This window comes from Tasmannia lanceolata, unplaced genomic scaffold (genome assembly GCF_043159265.1).
Source record: "Tasmannia lanceolata isolate RefF3 unplaced genomic scaffold, GAP_Taslan_0.1 ptg000044l, whole genome shotgun sequence".
Classification (NCBI taxonomy): Eukaryota; Viridiplantae; Streptophyta; class Magnoliopsida; order Canellales; family Winteraceae; genus Tasmannia; species Tasmannia lanceolata.
Genome location: NW_027518721.1, coordinates 3282694 through 3303057, shown reverse-complemented (window position 1 = coordinate 3303057; position 20364 = coordinate 3282694). Strand labels below are relative to the sequence as shown.

Sequence of the window (20364 nt, the reverse complement as noted above, 5' to 3'; positions counted from 1 at the left end):
CCAGCTTTCACCAAAGAGGGTTGGAAAAGTACAATATGAGGAAGTCCCGTTGACTTTTGAAATTACATGTTTAAATCATGTGACCTGAGAGTTTACAAAATAAATGATCAGAAAAGTAACATGTTGTTTCAATACAAACATAAAACTGGAAGTGGAAAATCCGGGCTTAGAATGAGCAATTACATGGACAATTCAATGGCAGGAGACGATGCCTTTCTTATACTACTATCTTTGAGTTCCACATTAGAAAAAAATTAGAAAATGAAAATGAAAATTAGAGAGCGAAAGGAACCATGAAATATGAAATCAAAGAAGGGAAATGACATCAGCACAACCATATTTTGATAATTGCACTAACACATCTTGTCTTTTACTATTTAAGGAGCTTTCAAGGTTTGTTACCGCTCCCAAAAAGCTCTTACAAGCCAATAATTACAAAGAAAAGAGAAGCGACATTTAGTTGTGTTTGTGAAATTATTAACGCATTGTTGTACTGATATAATATCCATTTTAATCATTAGCAAAATCCTGTAGATAAATTTGTGATTTAAGGTGAAGTTTTGTACAAGAGAACATTTCTGAAGAAGAATAAGGAGATGAATGAACTAAAATTTGGTTTATGGATTGGAAATAAAATTGTAGAGTACGAAGTCCATAACAAAAAACAAGGAACTCGGCAAAGGCAAGCCAATCAAGGCTCCTATCTGAAAGAATTTTAATTCCCCAATTATGCAGATCGCTATATGAAAACAAAGTCACAGTCAGCATGGTAAGTTATGATTCCTATAATACCATGAAAAAAACAGGTTACCCAAGGCCCATCACTTAAGCTATTGGAGCTACCACAGTAGAACTCATGTTAGGTTGATACTCAGGCTATAAAGAAGTCAAAAAAATTTGACTCCAAAACTGATTATTGGATAAAAAATTAGGCTCAATTTTAAGTCCAGTAATCAGTTTTGGACTCAAAATCGATTCTCAAATTCAAAACAAATAGGGCCTAAGCATTTATCATCAATGAAGATTAGACAGTATAAATGACTATTAGAAGACTTTTAAAACTTAATGCCCACTTAGAGTAAAAAAAGTAGGATATTCCTCATATTATTCTATTGCAAGAAAACTTGTTTCGCACTAAATTCATGTTTTGGTCCAATATATAAAAAAAATGTGAAAAATGAAATCCCTTCACTTCTGGTCCAAATATTGCAGGAATTTTTTGACAAACATTTCCCAGAATTTCCTGTTTTTCCAAAAATAACTCAAGCCACAGCATAAATGTTATGTTTAGAGGGCCTTGAATTTATAATGATGATACCTCTCCCTAAAATTAAGCAATTACTATTGCCCAGTTCGTTTGAGATTGTGACAACCGATTGTGTGCCCCCAGCCTTCAATAGTCTGTTGGAGGGCTCACAATAAGTGGTCACAAACTCAAACCAAAAATTTTCATAGAAAAATAATCCAGTGTAGCATGTTTGCAAAATTCGTTAAAAAAAAAGCTCAGTTTCTTGAAATGTCTAATGGGTATAAAACAAATTTTATTGCTATTTTTAACAGTAAAAGTGGTTCAAAATTATTTTGCACCTATTTTACATCTAGCAATGTAACCTCTAGAAAATTTTCAATTTTGACAAGAAAATAAAAAATAAGTTTTCCACACTTCCAAACAGCCTAAGAAATGCAAATATTCATAGGCAAAAAGTAGTGTTGACTTCTTGGATTTATCCAAACTGTATCTGTTGCAACCCACTGGGGGTGCTTGAATGTGGATCGTTGCATTTTTACCCTTCTTAGAATCATCCAGCGTTGGAGATTTTGTGCCATAGCCGCCTTTGTTGAGTGATAAAACATGAACGGCTGGGATCATCGAAATGGATGGGCCCACATGTACAATTTTCTACTGTCCACTGTCAAAAATTTCAATAAAAGCCAAATCTTCAAAGTTCAAAGAGTCCAAATATGGTGAATTTTAATAAGATACCCATGAAACATTTTCAGATATTTGACATAAAAAGGATTGCAAACCACTTTATGAAAAACCATTAATTTGGGAAGCTTGATCTGGGCCCACCACATGACACCGAGATGATGCACTACGTTCATTTTATAGGGTATTTTCACAGAGATGAGATGAGATGATATGTTCAATCAATCTAGACGGTTGATCTTGTAAAACATCATGATCCAATGCACACACTCTTGCTCCCTTGCCGGACAGTCATCCCATTCATCAAAAATCAACAGTTAATTGTCTTTTGGCAGAACTCTAAACTTACCTTGACAGATCAAGAGAATGTGATCATCCGATCAAAGTAATCTTAACGGCATTTTGCCCGATATGAGGCCATGAGTCAAATCAACGGATCAAATTACATGTGTGTTGCACAAGCAGGCCCCAAAAATTAGTTGTTAACAACCACTAACCTTTTAGCATCTTTCAAATGAATAACGGAAGTCCTCATTCCCCTCTTTATACACTTTTAACTCAATTGTTAAATTTAAATGATCTGAACCGTTAACAAGTACGGTATGGCCCGCACCATAAGATTATCCAAACCGTCCATCGTGGGCTATGGAGACTATTTCAATGTTGAAAAAGAAAAACACATACAGAACTTCTTCAGATGGAACCCAAATTTGGGTTTCGGGTTGCCCGACGGCCTAACCCAACACGATTTCCAATTCGGGTTGATTTTTTCCAACCCAACCCAACCCGATTTGCGAAAAAGCTTAACCCGACCCACAACCCAAATTCGGGTTGAACCCGACCCGCATGAGAACATCCAAGTAACAACGATGGTTTGAAATTATATATAGTGCTAATGTCCTCACTACCATATTTTATAATGGCACTACTCACCGTATTTTGATGATCGCACTCCTCACTTTATTAAAATGTACGGTATGGCCCGTACCATAGGATAATCCAAACCGTCCATTAGATGGGCCACTGCCTCCATAGGTTGTGCCCCAAAAAAAAATTTCATAGGTTGATTCGAACCCTCTGATCTATAGAGGGTTATAAGTTGATCCAAATCGTCCATGTGATGGAACACAACATCAATCGATTGTGCCTGTAAAATCATTTACATAGGTTGATCCTAGCCCTCCAATCGATATAGGTTGATCCTAGCCCTCCAATTGATAGAGGTTTCCATAATTGTTGTTCCTCTTCAGGTGCCCGGAATCCGTCAATATTTTGCAAGTCTTCTGCATGAGTAATATAAAGTAGTTCTTTCGTCATTGTCATATATCTTTACCTCTTCTTGGTAGTTTTTTTCCGTAATTGTCATAGACAGATACCTTGTGTCGGTACTATTCGTATGTAGATTACGATTTTACCCTCAAATAATTTCTCATAGAGATAAATGTTAGATATCAGCAAAGGGGTTAATGCTAAAAGAGTAACGCTGACGTTTGGAGTAATCTTTGAGGGGCAAAATAGGGAATTGCTAGGGTATTTATTGCCCAACATGAATGCCGAGATTACCCTTAAGGAAAATCAGAAATGTCAATGCAAAAGGTATTGTGCTGGGCTATGGGACATGAATGGAAATAACGCAAAAGTGAGGATGACTTTAACCCCTGATTCACGCTTTATATATAGTATAAGGATTCTGAAAAAGAATAAAATAGTATAGCATCACTGCAGAACCACCGAATCGATGAAAAACTGGTTAAGATGCAAGCTCTCAACTCCTTGCACACGTCAACTATGTGTAGACTATACTGACTGCTAGTTTATCAAAATTTATACTGATCATTGACTAAGATAACACCCTGATGCCTGCAAGCTTAGCAATGCCTACTAAATTCGCTCTACAGTGCATAGTTGCCAATTTCGTAGTCAATTTCATATCATTCGGCGTTCTATTTTGGTTAGAGGGGAGGACATTTCAGTGTTTCATCCATTTCGGAAAAAAATGCTACAACTCAAGATATTTTTTTAAGTGAAAATTTGAAGAAAAAAAGAGAGAATATTATAAAAATACAAAAAACTATTATATCAACCAAATTTAACAAAATGACACAATTTACTAAAAACATCTACCTTAGGCATGATATTTGCACTTCATGGGCCTAATTAATATCAAATTTTGGCACAATCCATCAATGAAACTAACCATCGACCCTACCAAATTCTAACTATATATATTACAAACAAAACAAAAAATACAACTAAAAAAACCTTAAATAGACATTTTCAAAAAAAAAAAAGAAAAGACAGCAACCTTAAAAAGAAGGGGAAATGACCTAAAAAATGTGTTTTTTTCCTCAAATAGCGTGCATGAGGGGTGTTTTCTAATGACCAAAATGAAGGGGTTAGTACGGAGATTTGCCACAGCTGGACCAGAATGCCCTTAGGTCCTTTTTTAACTTTTTTTTTTGGGAATTACGTTTTTACTTTTATCGATACAGTGTTCCCGCTAACACCTTCTCCTCCTCTCTTCCACGCCCTTCCCTTCGATGAAGAAATCAACCGCCACTGACAACCGGTCCAACCGCCACCGATTTTATCAATTCCAAGCTAATTCCATTCTAGGGTTTGTTGTAGTCATGGGGTTTCCGGTGGTAGAGAAAAAATTGAATCACTACTGGTTTTGTGTACACCAGCACGACGGTCCTGATGGCTGATTTGCAGGATAACAACATAAACCACTACTCTAGAGGCCCTTTGCTTCAAAACCACTATAGAGGCCCTCGGAACCACTACTACCTTGCAATTTAAACCACTATCTAAAGGCTGCGATAATGGTTCTAGCAGTGTCATAGTGGCTCAGAACCACTATAGATGCCCTCTGAACCACTACTACCTGACAATTTGAACCACTATCTGAAGGCTGCAGTGTCATAGTGGTTCAGAACCACTATAGAGGACCTCTGAACCACTACTACCTTCCAGTTTGAACCACTATTCGAAGGCTGCAATAGTGGTTATCAATAGTGGTTCTAACAGTCTCACAGTGGTTCAGAGGTTGCTTTAGTAATTCAGAGAGTTGGAATAGTGGTTCAATCAATCATAAGAGTTGTAATAGTGGTTCAGATGGTGTAATAGTGGTTCAAAGGGTGTCAATAGTGGTTCAATCATTCATAATAGTTGTAATAGTGGCTCAGATGGTGTAATGGTGGTTCAGATGGTGCCAGTAGTGGTTTAAACATTTTTAATAGTTGTAATAGTGGTTCAATCAATCATAATAATTGTAATAGTGGTTCAGATGGAAGTGGTTCAGAGGGTGCTAATAGTGGTTTAAACATTCTTAACAGTTGTAATAGTGGTTCAGAGGGTGTCAATAGTGGTTTAAACATTGTTAACAGTTGAAATAGTGGTTCAGAGGTTGCATTAGTAGTTCAGAGTGTCAACAGTAGTTCAATCAATCATTATAGTTGCAATTGTAGTTCAGATGGTGTAATAGTGGTTCAGAGGGTGTCAATAGTGGTTCATTCATTCATAATAGTTGTAACAGTGGTTCAGATGGTGTAATAGTGGTTCAGAGGGTGCCAATAGTGGTTTAAACATTTTTAACAATTGTAATAGTGGTTCAGAGGGTGTCAATAGTGGTTTAAACATTGTTAATAGTTGTAATAGTGGTTCAAAGGGTGGCAATGGTGGTTCATAAATTCTTAAGAAGTGTAATAGTGATCCAATGTGTGTCATATTGGTTCAAAGGGTGTCAATAAAGGTTTAAACATTCTTAATAGTTGTAATAGTGGTTCAAAGGGTGTAATAGTGGTTCAAAGGTTATAATAGTGGTTTAGAGGGTGTCAATAGAGGTTTAAACATTCTTAATAGTTGTAATAGTGGTTCATTGAATTGGATTCCATCTACCTTACACCGGATTGGATTCATTGGATTGGATCCATCTACCTTACACTGGATTTTATATTTTTGTGCCTTTGATACTTTCTAATTGCATCTCGTCCTCCATAATTTGACATCTTTGAACATTTTACAATGATTTTTTCTGTAAAAACTAATTTCTACAAACAATGAGCTTGTACCATCTCGTGACTAGGGTTGCAACTTGGGCCGGGTTCTACCCGACCCGAAAAAGGTATGGGTCGGGTTCAAAATGGTCGAGTCTCGGGTAGGGTCGGGTTTAAGTTTTAAAAGCTCGCATGATTCTTGGGTAGGGTCAGGTTTAAAGCGAAAAAACCAGACCTGCATTCCTTTCCCGCTTTTCTCATTTTTTAAAGTTGATATAATCCTTAACTCGTTCACATTCTAAGAGTCAAAATGTTAACATTTCTTTTCGATCTTGTCCTCGAATGTTTTGGTTGTTCTTCCCACCGCCTCTACTTGATTGGGGTTATTTTCGCCATTTCCTTGCACTTCCTACCCTTGCGTATCGGTCAAAAAAATCCTACCAGCTGTCAGCTCTCAATCTTGCTAGCTGTCGCTCTCATCACAATTTACCTTTTCCCCAGATTCTTGCTACGTGTTGCTCTCCTCATTGTTGACCTTCTCCAAATTATGTTCGTCTTCCTTCTAGGGTAATGCATTGTTCTAGGACCATAAAACAACATCTCCTCACATTCCTTTCAACCCTCTATGCTTCTTGTTGTTCGTGTTTATTGATCTACATGCATAGAGTTTTTAAACCTATGGTTCAGAAGATAATTTCAACCGAATGGTTCTGGATCTCACACTACTCAAATTCAAGGATCACTAGACCCTCCATAGCAGAATTGATTTAAAGGAATCGTCTTACCAAAGGGTCTGGTAGTTGAACTTTTAGTTGAACTTTCTGTGTTCTTTCACCCTTGAAACCCACATTCAATTGGAGAAAATACACCTAAATGTGAGGTAATTGATACTAGAGCTCATCCTATTCTAAACTACAAAAAGGATGAACAAAAAGATTTGAATAGTATCTCCACATAAGCACGTCTCAGTTCACATGTTAGCATTTCTTTCACCTGTTTTGTATAGCAATTTTTGAAATTGATGATTGAGTGTGAGTTGCTTTCTCCTCCCATTTGTATAAATTCACAGTTGGTGGCCTTCCCATTCATGGAGAAAATGACGTTTACAAGCATGGTAAGGGCGATAATGTCAAAAAAACCCGACCCGACCGACCCTACCCGAGATAGTTTCTCGGGTAGGGTAGGGTTCTTGAAAACCCGACCCGCCCGACTTGAGTTGCAACCCTACTCGTGACATCATGGTTGGCTAACTTGGACTTTAAAGCATTGTTATTCCATTCATTTATAGTTTTTTTTTTTTTGTAGTGTTTGTTTTTATGGTATTGCCTTTTTCTGCACGCAAATTATATTACATATAGATGTTGCCCTTCCAAGTTTCATGATTGCATCCAATCACTGAAGCATAGGAATGTGCACGTAGAATTGTTAAATAAAACCCCATTTAGTCATTTGTGAAACCTAGGTGTAAAATTGCACAAAAAAATTCAAAGCACATTGGTGCGATGCTGCGAACCTAAGATCAATTCTTTCATAATAGGTGGTGTCGTAATTCCCATTCAAGTTAGGAATGTAGCTCTAATATTAGGGTAAGCATGTTGGGCAAAAGATTGCAAATTGACTGGGGTCCCACTGATGAGGTCGAAGGTTGGAGGTTCCCAGCTCCCACGACAACCTTTGATCAGATTTGATGAGTAATTCAGGTTGAATACAATTCGGATGAGAAATTATCGGTAGAGGCCACGGTGAAGCATATGTTGTTGCTCATGTTTAGTACTGTGTTGTTTGCACTGTTGGATCAAGTCCTGCCTCTTCCCTTATATAGATATCGACATTGTTGGGAAATTTGCTTGGACCTATCCCGTGCATGACCACATCGTAGAGTCATTGAATTCATATTCTGTGAACGGAAGGGGACATCATCGGATGTTCAATCCTACTACAGGTAAATTTAACATATACTATGTATTGTTGAAATAGATTGTAAGTTATTTCTTAATCTTCTTTAAATAACTATGTCATGATTTCAGATATGGTTCCGTGGGCGTACGAACTTGTGGGATCCTTCTCTTCCTCATGCGCATCCACTTTTACTGAAGTGGATCGCGCCTATAGATATGACGCGGAAGGAGCATACATTCCTGATTGACATGGTCCATTTTGGCGTAGTTTGAGAGGCAGAGGTGAGATCCAAGAAGTTTGCTCGAGTGTTGATTTATTTTAGTTATATTTTCTAACCCAAATCCACCATTGGATTTCAAGTGGTGAGGAGGCTACAACATGTTGCAATAGAAAAGAAGCTATTACCCGGCGAAGAGAGTCAGGTAGATGATCATGGCGAAAAGGGTCAGGTCAATGATGATAAGACTTCAGAGGTTGGTACTCCGCTATCTGGAGTAATCACTTTGCAGTTTAGTGCATGTACTTCAATTAATATTGTTGGTCAATAAATATCCCATCAATTCTTAGGGTTTTAAGGAAAAAGGTGTAGTAGAGGAAAAGCTCCAAGAAGTGCAGATTTCAGAGGAAGGCACTATGGCCATTGTGCCTCTATTGGTACTCACTTTACATTTTCAGTCCATTTTATCACAATCACCGTCCTTCTTTATGTAATGTTACTCCAATCAAAAAAAATGTTATAACAGTTCCTTGTTATTTGTTTAGAGTAGAGGTAAGAAAAGAAGAGTAGCTTTTGGAAAAGAAAGAAAGAAGCTAGCTCCAGAAGAGAAAGGCAGTATAGCCTCTGTGCCTCTATAGGTACTCAATTTACATTTTCAGTCCATTTTGTTATAACTATCATCCTTCCTTATTTAATGTTATAACATTTCCATTTTTTGTATTCAGATGAGAGGTAAGGAAGAGAAGCTTCTGATAAAGAAAGAAATAAATAAGCTAAAGGGAGGAAAAGAGATGCAACGAAGGCAGAATTTAATTTGCTAAAGATGACGATATGGAAACTTGAAAGTGAAGTAGCGAAGCTAAAGAGGACGAAGACTGGAGACAGATGATGAAAATGACGGTATCGAAAAAGAAGGGGATGACCTACAGCTGGTTCATATCATACTTGATAGTGAAAACCCTAAACCAGAAGGTGAAAGGGAGGATGGGGAGAAAGGAGGGGATGGCATGGAGAAGGAACCTATCATGGTTGATAGTCAAGACACCCCACTTAAAAAGAATTGAAAGAAGAGGAAGGCTGTAGAGAAAGAGGAGAATTGGGAGAAGGGACAAATTGGGAGCATAAAAAAAAATGTGAAGTGTGGGCGACGGCAATCAAAACCAAGCAAGGCCAAGAAGTCACCATACATTCCTACTAGGCTAATGACCAGAAACATTTTAAAGAAAGTCACTAAACCGCAATCCGACAAAATGGATACATTGAAAGCACTTGAAGCTTGGTAAGGTTCCTAACAACTTTACCTAATGGACATGTAATATTTCTATCCAACAGAAAGTTATTGATTCTGTTGTTTTGCAATGACAAAATAATTGTAAGCGATGGTTACTACATGTGCAAAGAATATTTGCTTACAATTTGCGATCCTATAGGGTGGTTAAGTTCTCCGGTAAGTGACAAGTGACACATTAATTTTTTGATATAGTTTATTGAGTATTGAATTTTACTTCACACCAATTGTTTTGTTTTGTAGGTTATTAATGTATATACGGATTATTTGAACTTGGTTGACGAGACAACCAGAAAAGAAGAAAAATGAGCGTGTGTTTGCATTTATAGCCATATATACGTAAAAGTAAAGTGATTTATACTTCTTTATTTCTATATCTTAACTTTTATAATGTTTTGACATTTGATTTCATTGTTGTAGCAAATTATATCTGATGCCAGCTATTCGGTTCTCACATCGATTTCCATATACGTACATCGTCTAGAGCTAATCCCAACTACAGACATAAAAAGAGTCATTATTCCAATGTGCATCCCGGATCATTGGATTCTTCTTGTTGTGGATATGATTCATAAATCTTTCGTCCTATACAACTCTTTTGCATAATGCACGTTTTTCCCATATGCGCAACCCCTAGTAATTGCTTACCGACTTAGCTTTACCTCATTAGAAAATAGAAAATCAGAACGTACTAATGACTGATCCATAGGTTCGATACCTTATTCAGTTTTTCGAAAGTGTAAAGACGGTGGATATAAGTGCGTTCCGATTTGACGAACATGTTATTCAGCTCATACAAGCAAACAGGGGATGTTACTCATCAGTGTACTTGATGTTATCCACCTGCGCATCTTTGTTATTCATCAGTACTTACTTTATGAACTCATCATGTTTTGCACCAATGACTGTGGGCTGTTTGTTTTAAAGGAAATGGAATGCCTCACCTGTGATGCTGATGCTGCTCTAGAGATCTCGCAGGAATATATTACGTCCATGAGAACTACTCTATTCTGTGGACTTTTAGAGGGGGTATATGGGAGGGTCAATTTACAGAAATCAAGCTTGTTAACACCCGATCAGCAATAAATAATGTAGATTCAAGTTCGAAAAACTCTGTGGATGGGAAAATTTGAATGTCCTGTGTAATTAAGTGAACAATTTCTCAACTCAACTCAACTCAACAAAGCCTTTGGGGTCGGCTATATGAATCCTTTAGAAAAATTTCAAGAAGAAGGTGAAGGAATCTACCCGGCTCTAATCTTGGTTCTACTTGGGTTCTTCTACGTGGATCATTTTCTTCCATTCTATCCTATCCAAGGTGAACAATTCCTGTGGAAGAGAACATTATTTTATGTCATGTGTAATTAAGTAAACATGTTCATCAATTTTGACTGTACACGATCAATAGTTTTGCATTGAATGAAGTAAAATTTGCATTTTTAGGTTCAATGTTCTGAATGAAATCATCTTACCCTCAACTACTGTAAAAAAAATGAAGGTCGACCACAGCCTCTAAAAACCTCATCGACCTCGAGATTTAAAAAAAACACGAAAAGGTCGACCTCTACTCCCCTAAACCTCATCAGAAACTGAGGAACCTTGTAGATCGACCCGGAGGTCGACCACAATTTTTTAAGAGATAAGGTCGACCTTAACACCTTAGAAGCTCAACATAAGGTCTCAAACAATGTAGGTTGACCTCGACGTCGACCGCAATGTATTTTTTAAAAAAAAGGGAGAGACAAGGTCGACCTCGAAGACGACCTTAATGCCTAAGAATCTCAACAGATGGTCAGGAACATTGTAGGTCAACCTCTTGAGGTCCACCGCGATTTTAAAAAAAAAAAAATGGGTAGACGGCATCGCAATCGACCTATAAAAGGCAAACCCACAACGCCCTCTCCCTCCCAAAACCCTAAACGAACTTCCCCTCCCCCCTCAAAAACCCCTAAACTTACTCTCCCTTCTCCCAAAACCTTAAACGTTCTTTCCCCCTCTAAAAACCCTAAGCATTCCCTCCCAGAAACATAAGATCCACGTTTTGTATCCTCTCCCAAAACCCTAATCATTCCCCCTTCCTCATAGCTCATTCGTCATGGCTCCAAAAACCACAAAGAGTAGGGGAAAAGTGAGGCGGGCACATCGAATCCTATTACGAGGGACGTCGAAGCTGGACGGAAAAAGCAGCATCTAAGCGAAGCATGATCCTTTTTCACCGAAGAAGCCGAAGCACGTTTCTACGAACTAGGAAATCGTGACATCCTATCAGGTCAGTACGTTAACAATCATGAATTGCATCGCTACGACATTGCTTCTTATTTTGAGTCTCTAAGGTGGAAATCCATCTTAGATTTGAAGCGACCCATTTACCCAGACATAATCCTTACGCTCTATGTCCATCTGAAACTTTTGGATAGCTATTTGACCCTAAAGTCCAATGTTAAATCAATTCCGATTGTACTCATTAGGAATGCCTTCTCTAAAATCATAGGCATTCCTGACAGTGGCGAGCCTATCTATTTCCAGGTCAAAGACCTTACTGAAGAAGGTTACGGTCTTGATAAAATTATAGGCATTCTTGAAACTGTCTCCATCAACTAGTCGTCGTCGTCGCCAGCCTCGTTCCACTCCCGCCTAAAATCATTGAGTTCCTTCTCAAATATGTCAATCTTTTCATCTTGCTGGGTCAAGTGTCTGAGCACCACAACGTGCTGAGTGGCCGTAGTGTTACGAAGCGCCATGAACTGCTGGGTGATTAACTCCTGAGTCACGGCATTTCCATCCTCAGGAGGAGGTCGTGGAGCAGCTGCTTCACCACCAATTCTCATCTTCAAGAGAGTTGAGGCACCAAGAGGAGGGGATGGTGACTCAACTATTTCTCTGTCATGTGGAACTTTGAAGTGTTCAGAGATGCGAGTGAGGATCATCCCAAAAGGTAGGGCCGCTTTAAATCTACAGGGGCTTCAGACATAAAACGGAAGATTATGTGAAGAAGATTAATCGGCCTCTTGACAATGAGGCAATGGAGTATAAAGGCTTCGAAGGGACGCACGGAGTCCAAAGTTCCAGCTCGCGGAGTGATGTTGTGGGCAACGATTCTATGAAGTACACGAGGTGCGGGGCGGAGGTCATGAGAACAAAGACACAATTCGGGATTACAGTCATCATACATCGCAGAGTATATAGTGGCTTTATCAAGACCATAACCTTCAGTGATGTCTTCGGCCCAAAGGCTCGTCACTGTCAGGAATACTTATTATTTTAAAAAAGGCATTCCTAGTGAGTACAATTGGAATTGATTTAACATAGGACTCTAGGTTTAGATAGCCATCCGAAAATTTCATATGGGCATAGAACGTAAGGATTAGGTCAGAGTAAATTGGTCACTTCAAATCTGAGATGGATTTCCACCTTAGAGACTCAAAATAAGAAGCAACTTGTAGCGAAGCAATTCGGGACTGTTAACGTACCGACCTGATAGGATGTCACGATTCCCTAGTTCGTAGAAACGTGTTTCGGCTTCTTCGGTGGCAAAGAATCGTGCTTCGCCTAGAGGCCGCTTTTTCCGTCCGGCTTCGACGTCCCTCATAGGATTTGATGTGCCCTCACCACTTTTTTCCCTACTCTTTGAGGTTTTTGGAGCCATGACGAATGCGAGCTATGGGGAAGGGAGGGTTAGGGTTTTGGGAGAGGATTCAAAATGTGGATCTTATGTTTTTGGGAGGGGGGAAGGATTAGGGTTTTTAGAGGGGGAAGAACGTTTAGGGTTTTTCTGAGAAGGGGGAGGAAGGTTTAGGAAATCTCAATAAGTGTAGGGTGGTTTTGGGAGAGGAGGAATTTTTTAGGGGGGAGAGTTCGTTTAGGGTTTTGGGAGGGAGAGGGCGTCATGGGTTTCCCTTTTATAGGTCGACTGCGATGTCGTCTACCTATTTTTTTTAAAAACAAATCGTGATCGACCTCGAGGTCAACCTACAATGTTCCTGACCCTCTGTTGAGGTTCTAGGGCATAAAGGTCGACCTTCTCCCCCTTTAAAAAAAACATAACGTGGTCGACCTACAAGGTTCGTCAGTTTCTGATGAGGTTTAGATGAGTAAAGGTCGACCGCGAGGTCAACCTTTTCGTGTGCTTTTTTTTCAAATCTCGAGGTCGACTCTGAGGTCGACCTACAAGGTCAGTTACCTTCTGATGAGGTTTAGAGGCTTTGTGGTCGACTTCGCGATCGACATTCAAAAAAAAATTACAGTAGTGGAGTGTAAGATGATTTCATTCAGAGCATTGAACCTAAAACTGCAAATTTTCTTCATTCGATGCAAAACTAATGAACCTGTAAAGTCAAAATTGATGAACATGATTACTTAATTACACAAGACATTGAAAAAATAATGTTTTCATCCACAGGACTTGTTAACTTAATTACACAGGACATTCAAATTTTTCCATCCACAAGTTTTTCAAACTTGAATCTACATTATCTATTGCTAATCGAGCGTTGACACATCTGATTTCCGCAAATTTACCCTCCCATATACCCCTTCTAAAAGTTCACATAATAGAGTAGTTCTCATGGACGTAATATCTTCCTCCGAGATCTTTAGAGCAACATCACAGGTGAGGCATTCAATTTCCTTTAAAGCAAACAACCCACAGTCATTGATGTAAAACAAGACGAGTTCATGGAGTATTGATAAATAACAAAGACGCACTGGTGAATAACATCAAGTACGCTGATGAGCAACATCACATATTTGCTTGTATGGGCTGAATAGCATGTTCGTTAAATTAGAACGCACTTATATCTACCTTCTTTACACTTTCGAAAAACTGAATAAGGTATCGAACCTACGGATCAATCATTAGTACGTTCTAATTTTCTATGTTCTAATGAGTTAAGCTAAGTCAGTAAGCAATTACAGGGGTTGCGCATATGGAAAAAACGTGCATTCTGCAAGAGAATTGTACCGGACGAAGGATTTCTGAACCATATCCATGACAAGAAGAATCCAATGATTCAGGATGCAAATTGAAATAAATACTATTTTTATATCTGCAGTTGGGATCAGCTCTAGACGATGTACGTATTTGGAAACCGATGTGGGACCCGAATAGCTGATATCAGATATATTTTGATACAATAATGAAATCAAATGTCAAAACATTATGGAAGTTAAGATATAAAAATAAATAAATAGAAATCAATTTACTCTTGCGTATAGATGGCTACAAATGCAAACGCACACTCATTTTCCTTCTTTTCTGGTAGTCTCTTCACGCAAGTTCAAATAATCTGTATATACATTAATAACCTACAAAACACAATTGGTGTGGAGTAAAATTCAATACTCAATATACTACATCCAAAAATTAATGCGTCACTTGTCACTTACCGGAGAACTTAACCATCCTATAGGATCGCAAATGTCAGCAAATCTTCTTTACACATGTAATAACCATCGCTTACAATTACTTTGTCACTACAAAACAACAGAATTAATAATTTTCTGTTGCATAGAAATATTACTGTCCATTAGGTAAAGTTATTAGAATCCTTATGAAGCTTCAAGTGCTTTCAATACATCCATCTTGTCGGATTGCGGTCCGGTGACTTTCTTCAAAATGTTCCTGGTCATTTGCCTAGTAGGACCGTATGGTGACTTCTTGACCTTGCTTGGTTTTTATTGCCTTAGATCACGCTTCACATTTTTCCAATGCTCATAATTTGTCCATTCTCCCAATTCTCCTCTTTCTCTGTAGTCTTTTTCTTCTTTCACTCCTTTTTAAGTGGGGCGTCTTGACTATCAATCATGATAGGTTCCTTTTGCATGCCATCCCCTCCTTTCTTCCCAACCTTCCTTTCACCTTTTGGTTTAGGATTTTCACTATCAAGTATGATACGAACCAGCTATAGATCAACAAAACGGAAATGCTATAATATTACATAAAGAATGACGATGGCTGTAACAAAACGGATTGAAAATGTAAAGTGAGTACCGATAGAGGCAAAGCGGCTATACTGCTTTCCTCTCACACGATATTGTCTCTAATCAAGGAAAGGAGTGAATCTCAGGAGAAATGAGAACCCTTTAGCCATCGGATAATATTTATTGAGTCACCGTCCCCCAGCACTTTGTCCATGGCATTCATCTCCAATAATTTGATACCTTGGTGGACCACTCACACCTCCACCTCACTAGAGTTTGTAATCCCAACAGGACCTAAGAATGCCCATTTTACTAGCCCCATCTAATCTCCTAGGACCCCGCCGATTCCTGTTGGACCTGGGTTTCCTAAGCTGGGCACGTCGAAGTGAAAGAAGAGCCCTTGAGCAGGAGGTTTCCAATCCTGCACTATATTAGATCTTTGCTCAGTGCTAAAGCAAATCTCCTTCCACCCGTTCCAGAGGTCAAAAGCCAGCCCAAACTTGAAGGATAGAGTGGCCCTCACCCATGAAATCGTTAGGGCTATTTCTCTAAGATGGAGATACGATGAACTCTTTGCCTGACCATTGAAAATGCGAGCGCTTTGCTCATTCCAAAGAACCCATATTGTAGCTAGGAAAGCCACATATCTTTCTCTTTTCCTGATCTTGATTTCTTTTTTTATCTTAGTTTCTTTATTGACCTTGATTCTATTTTTAATGTTAATTCTCTATTCTTTTCTCTCTCTTTTTCTTGGTTGTGAGTAGCCCTTCTTTCATTTTTTGTGACCTGCTCTTCCTCCTCTCAGACATTGCCTATAACGGATGATCAAGGCATACCCGGCATGCCGCCAAGAAACTAATTCCATTTCTCCTTTACTATCTATAACTTATTTCTCTTGCAATCTCATCCTTTCCTTTTCTTTTCCACATAACCCACTCTTTTCACATCACTTTTTACACCCTGATTTAACCCAATTAGCACTACCCTTATCACCCATACACCCTACCCTAGATGCTTTCGTCACCCCCATTACTTTCTTAATATCTTAGCATTGTTTGGGCCTTAGGTATTTTATTCCGTATCAGATTTTCTAGGGCATATTTGACTGAGATCTGATTTTTATTCATTAGACAATTGTTTTCTCTTACTGGAATTGTTGTGTGGAACAAGATTTGGATGACTTCAATTTCTTTAATGGTTGAACCCTTAATATTAGCATTTTCTTGAAAAATCATGTTGTAGGTGATTATTTTATGATCAGTTTATGCTAATTTGGGAAGCACGTTGTTTTCTTGTTGAGTTAAAAGTTAAAAACCATATATTGCTCCAAAATTTTCAGAAATTCATCTGTGAACAATAAGCACCAGCACGGAAAGTCGATCCTTTTCCAAGGAGAATAATTGATTTAACTGACATATTAGATCTCTGCTATCAAATGGATATCACTTATTTACACTGAAAGGTTAACATGGCAATCAATGATGTAATAGACGGGGTCAATTGCTCAATTTTTTTGTAGGATCATTGTTACTGTTAGATAGCGGCTTCTTTTTCTCTTTTTGTGTGGGCTGAAAACTTGACATTTGAGGTACATTTCTCTTTGTGGCTTTGTACGCTTTACTTTTCCTACTTCCCAGTCTTTCTAATAAATATTTTTAAATATAAAAAATAAACACGTGCCCTACCACACTTTTTTAACAATATAGAATGGGAAATGATATCTGCGCCAAGGTGTTTCAATAAACAGGCGCTCCAATTGTTTCTCGTGTAGTATTTAAAGCTCTTTAAATACTACACGACAAACGAGTGGAGCGCCTGTTTATTGAAACACCTTGGCGCAGATATCATTTCCCTGTAGAATTTTATAATATATAACAGATTCTCCCTTCAACCCTACAAGTTCTCCCAAGTGGGTTTGAAATAAGCAAGAACATGCAATTGTAACTACATTCACCAAAGAACCAATCCGAATGATAACAACAGCTTTTCGAAAGTCACAAGGAAATTCAGAGGCAATTGGAAAAATATCCATACAATCGTTATCTCAGGTAGGAATAAACTTAATACTAGTCAATAGGCATTAAATGTATCAAACAAGAACGCCAACAATCGAGCACACTTCATGAAAACTCAGAAGGAAATTCGGAAGCAATAGGTGTATTTATATTAAAATGAAATAAATACTAGATGGTTAAGCACTAAATCCATCAAACAAGAATGCTTACACTTGAGCGCCCATTTCTATCATAATGAACTGCACAACGCTTGAGCTCTCCAATCTCAGAGAAAAGTTCCTGAATACAATTCAAAGTATTAAAATTATAAAGCCCGTTATACAAGAAAAATGCGAGGCATCCAGAGACAACTGAAATAGAAATCAGGTCTGTTGCAACGAACACCTTTATGTCTTTATTGGAAACTGCATAATCCAGGTTGGAAACATACAACTTTGTGCCAGTTTCTATTCCTGTAAGCCCAGCGGCTATCATGCTATCGTCAAACAAATCATGTTTCCAAATCAAATCCTTGGCTCTGCTGAAAGACTGATAAAAGTACGCGAACAAAAATCCAGATTAGGAGAATGTGTCAGCACACAACCAGGAAACACAACAACCCAGCCCTCTTCACGAGTCAATCAGAGATCAGCATAATTCCATAAAACGAAAGAGAAACTTCTAATAGAGTAGCGACTAATATTCAAATTCTCATATGATCCAATAAGCAAACCCTAAAATGTTCTCAACTAAAGATTACGGATAATAAATGGAAGAAGAAAATTCCACCCATTATGCACATGGTGGGGATATGCTACTAGTGAGAGCTCCAGTTTTGATATTTGACAGGGGAAGCTCCTCCACATATAAGACCACCATGAACTAGCATACAATCGGAGGCCCGCACTGTGAAAATCTCGCACTTATCAGGAGGATCCCTCGGAATTTCCCCCTTTAAACAACCCATTGAAATATGGAGTCTGTAACCAAGACTTCTTAAGTGGCACTTCAGATTGAACTTCTCCGTGTACATAATAAGTGAAGAATTCCTCTCTTTCATGTTTGGGTTTCTAATGCAATTCAGTTTCTGGAACATATGCAAAAAACAGGAATAGTTTTGAGCTTGCCTTGGCAGTTCTGAAAGGTGATGGCCGAGTGTTCACACTGAGAGGCCCTCGACGGAGCATTCCCACCCCCCTTCCACGTCCAAAAGTGCTGCCACGCCCACGGCCTCGGCGCCAGGCCCTGTCCCGGCCACGACCCCGGCCGCGGCCTCGACCACTATCACCATTGCTTCTGTTCTTTATTATATCATCCAAAGACATGTCCAAAGAAGTTGCCATTGAATAGGGAGATTACAAGAACCCTGTTAACGAAAGCACAAAGACGGAGGGGGCATTCTTAGAAATTTGTATGGATAAAAAGAAAGACATCAAAAAGCCTATAAAACCAAGAAAAACCTATCTCTGAAAGGCATTAATGGTAGAAATTTTTACTACAGTATGAATAAAAAACTGAAATAAGAGATAAAATTAAAGATAAAGACGGATAAAACCTTATTTCGGTTAAGAAAAGACTAGAAAACCCCACCATTCAGCCTCGATTCCATTTCAAGCAACAAAAACCCCTAACCTAGCTGTAAAACCCTAACCCTAACCCACCGTTACTCGAATCAATTCTTTTTTTCCAAAATCAATACCGCGAAGAAGAAAATCCAACCACAACTGATTCCCAAAATCAAAACCGCAAAAAAAGAAAGTCCAACCACAACTGATTCTGTTAGAGCAACAGTACAAGAACCCTGTTAATGAAGACACGAAGACAATGGCTTAAAAATTTTGTACGGGTCAAAAGAAAGACATCAAAAAGCAAGAAAAACCCATCTCTGAAAAGCACCAGTGGTAGAAATTTTTACTACAGCATGGATAAAAACGTAAAATAAAAAGTAAGATTAAAGATACGGACCGATAAAACCTTATTTCGGTTAAGAAAAAGACTAGAAAACCCTAATTCCATCAAAACCCCCAAACCTAGCTGTAAAACCCTAACCCGCCTTTACTCGAATCAACAATTTTTGCGAAATCAAAGCCTCAAAAAAAAAAAATCCAAACACAACTGATTATGACGGAGCAACATTCATAGATCGATCAAAGAAAAAGGAAAGAAATAAGATATACCTGACTGATATTGTAGATTTTTTCACAGGTTAAAGAGAGAAAGAAGCATCCGAACGTGATCTTTTCGAAGCGAATAAGAGAATATGGTAAAAGATTTAGAGTTCCAAAAGAAGAGAGCTGCGAGAAAGAGAAGATTCGGAAGAAACCCTAGGTGGATTTGAAAAAAAAGTTTGGCAGAGATTTTTCTAGGGTTCGATTGAAAAAATAGAGAGGAATGCGAAGTAGAATCACTGGAAAAGGGACAAATTTATTTGCTAGGGTTTTAGTCACCGAATTTTTCTAGCGTTTTTGACGGGAGAGATGTAACTCTGAAGGCTTTTCTAGGGTTTGATGTGAAAATTGAGAGGAATGCGAAGTAGAAAAATCAATCAACTAAAGAAAAGGACTAATCTATTTGATATGTGCACCCGTCTTTTCCATAGTAGCTTCTCTTGAGTCTCGACCGCTCGCTTAGAAGGTGACTCGAAAGGGAAACTATGCGATGGGTGTTGATATCATCTTTAACCAAAAGGAGCCGCCCTCTTACTTTTCAGGGGCTATTGTATAGAAGGGGAAAAAACAAAGGGTGTTCTCCCCCTTTTAATGTGACTTGACGTCAAAAAGCGTAAAAGTTGCCCATACTGCAGAGGGTTGAAAATATCAAAAAAGAGACAATGCGGTGGGTGTTGATATCATCTTAACCTTATCTAGGAGTTTTTTTTTTATCGTGTAAGTCCTTATGGTCCGTATTTTTCAAAAAGTACGGTATGAACCATCCATGTGAATGGCCACAATGTAAATAGGTTGCGCCTAAAATAATCATTTCTATAGGATGATCCTAGCCCTCCGATCTGTAGAGTAACTGCATATTATGGAAACCTTATAGATCATAGGGCTAGGATCATCCTATGGGAAATCACTTTTGGGCACAACATATTTACGTTGTGTTCCTTCACATGGACG

General features: G+C 38.4%; 1 protein-coding gene across 2 annotated transcripts in view; it reads right to left on the bottom strand.

The window, feature by feature from the left end:
* ALY4 (ALWAYS EARLY 4) overlaps positions 1-19963 on the bottom strand; it is a 30002-nt gene extending 10039 nt beyond the window's left edge. For both annotated transcript variants that reach the window (XM_077374168.1, XM_077374169.1), the window contains exons 1-4: positions 19423-19963; positions 18373-18611; positions 17651-17794; positions 17477-17545 (exon numbers count right to left, since the gene is read on the bottom strand). In XM_077374168.1, the coding sequence (XP_077230283.1) occupies positions 17477-17545; positions 17651-17794; positions 18373-18588 (429 nt within the window). In that variant the 5' untranslated portion in view covers positions 18589-18611; positions 19423-19963. The remainder of the gene's footprint in view (positions 1-17476; positions 17546-17650; positions 17795-18372; positions 18612-19422) is intronic.
* Between the last annotated feature and the right edge of the window lie 401 nt (positions 19964-20364).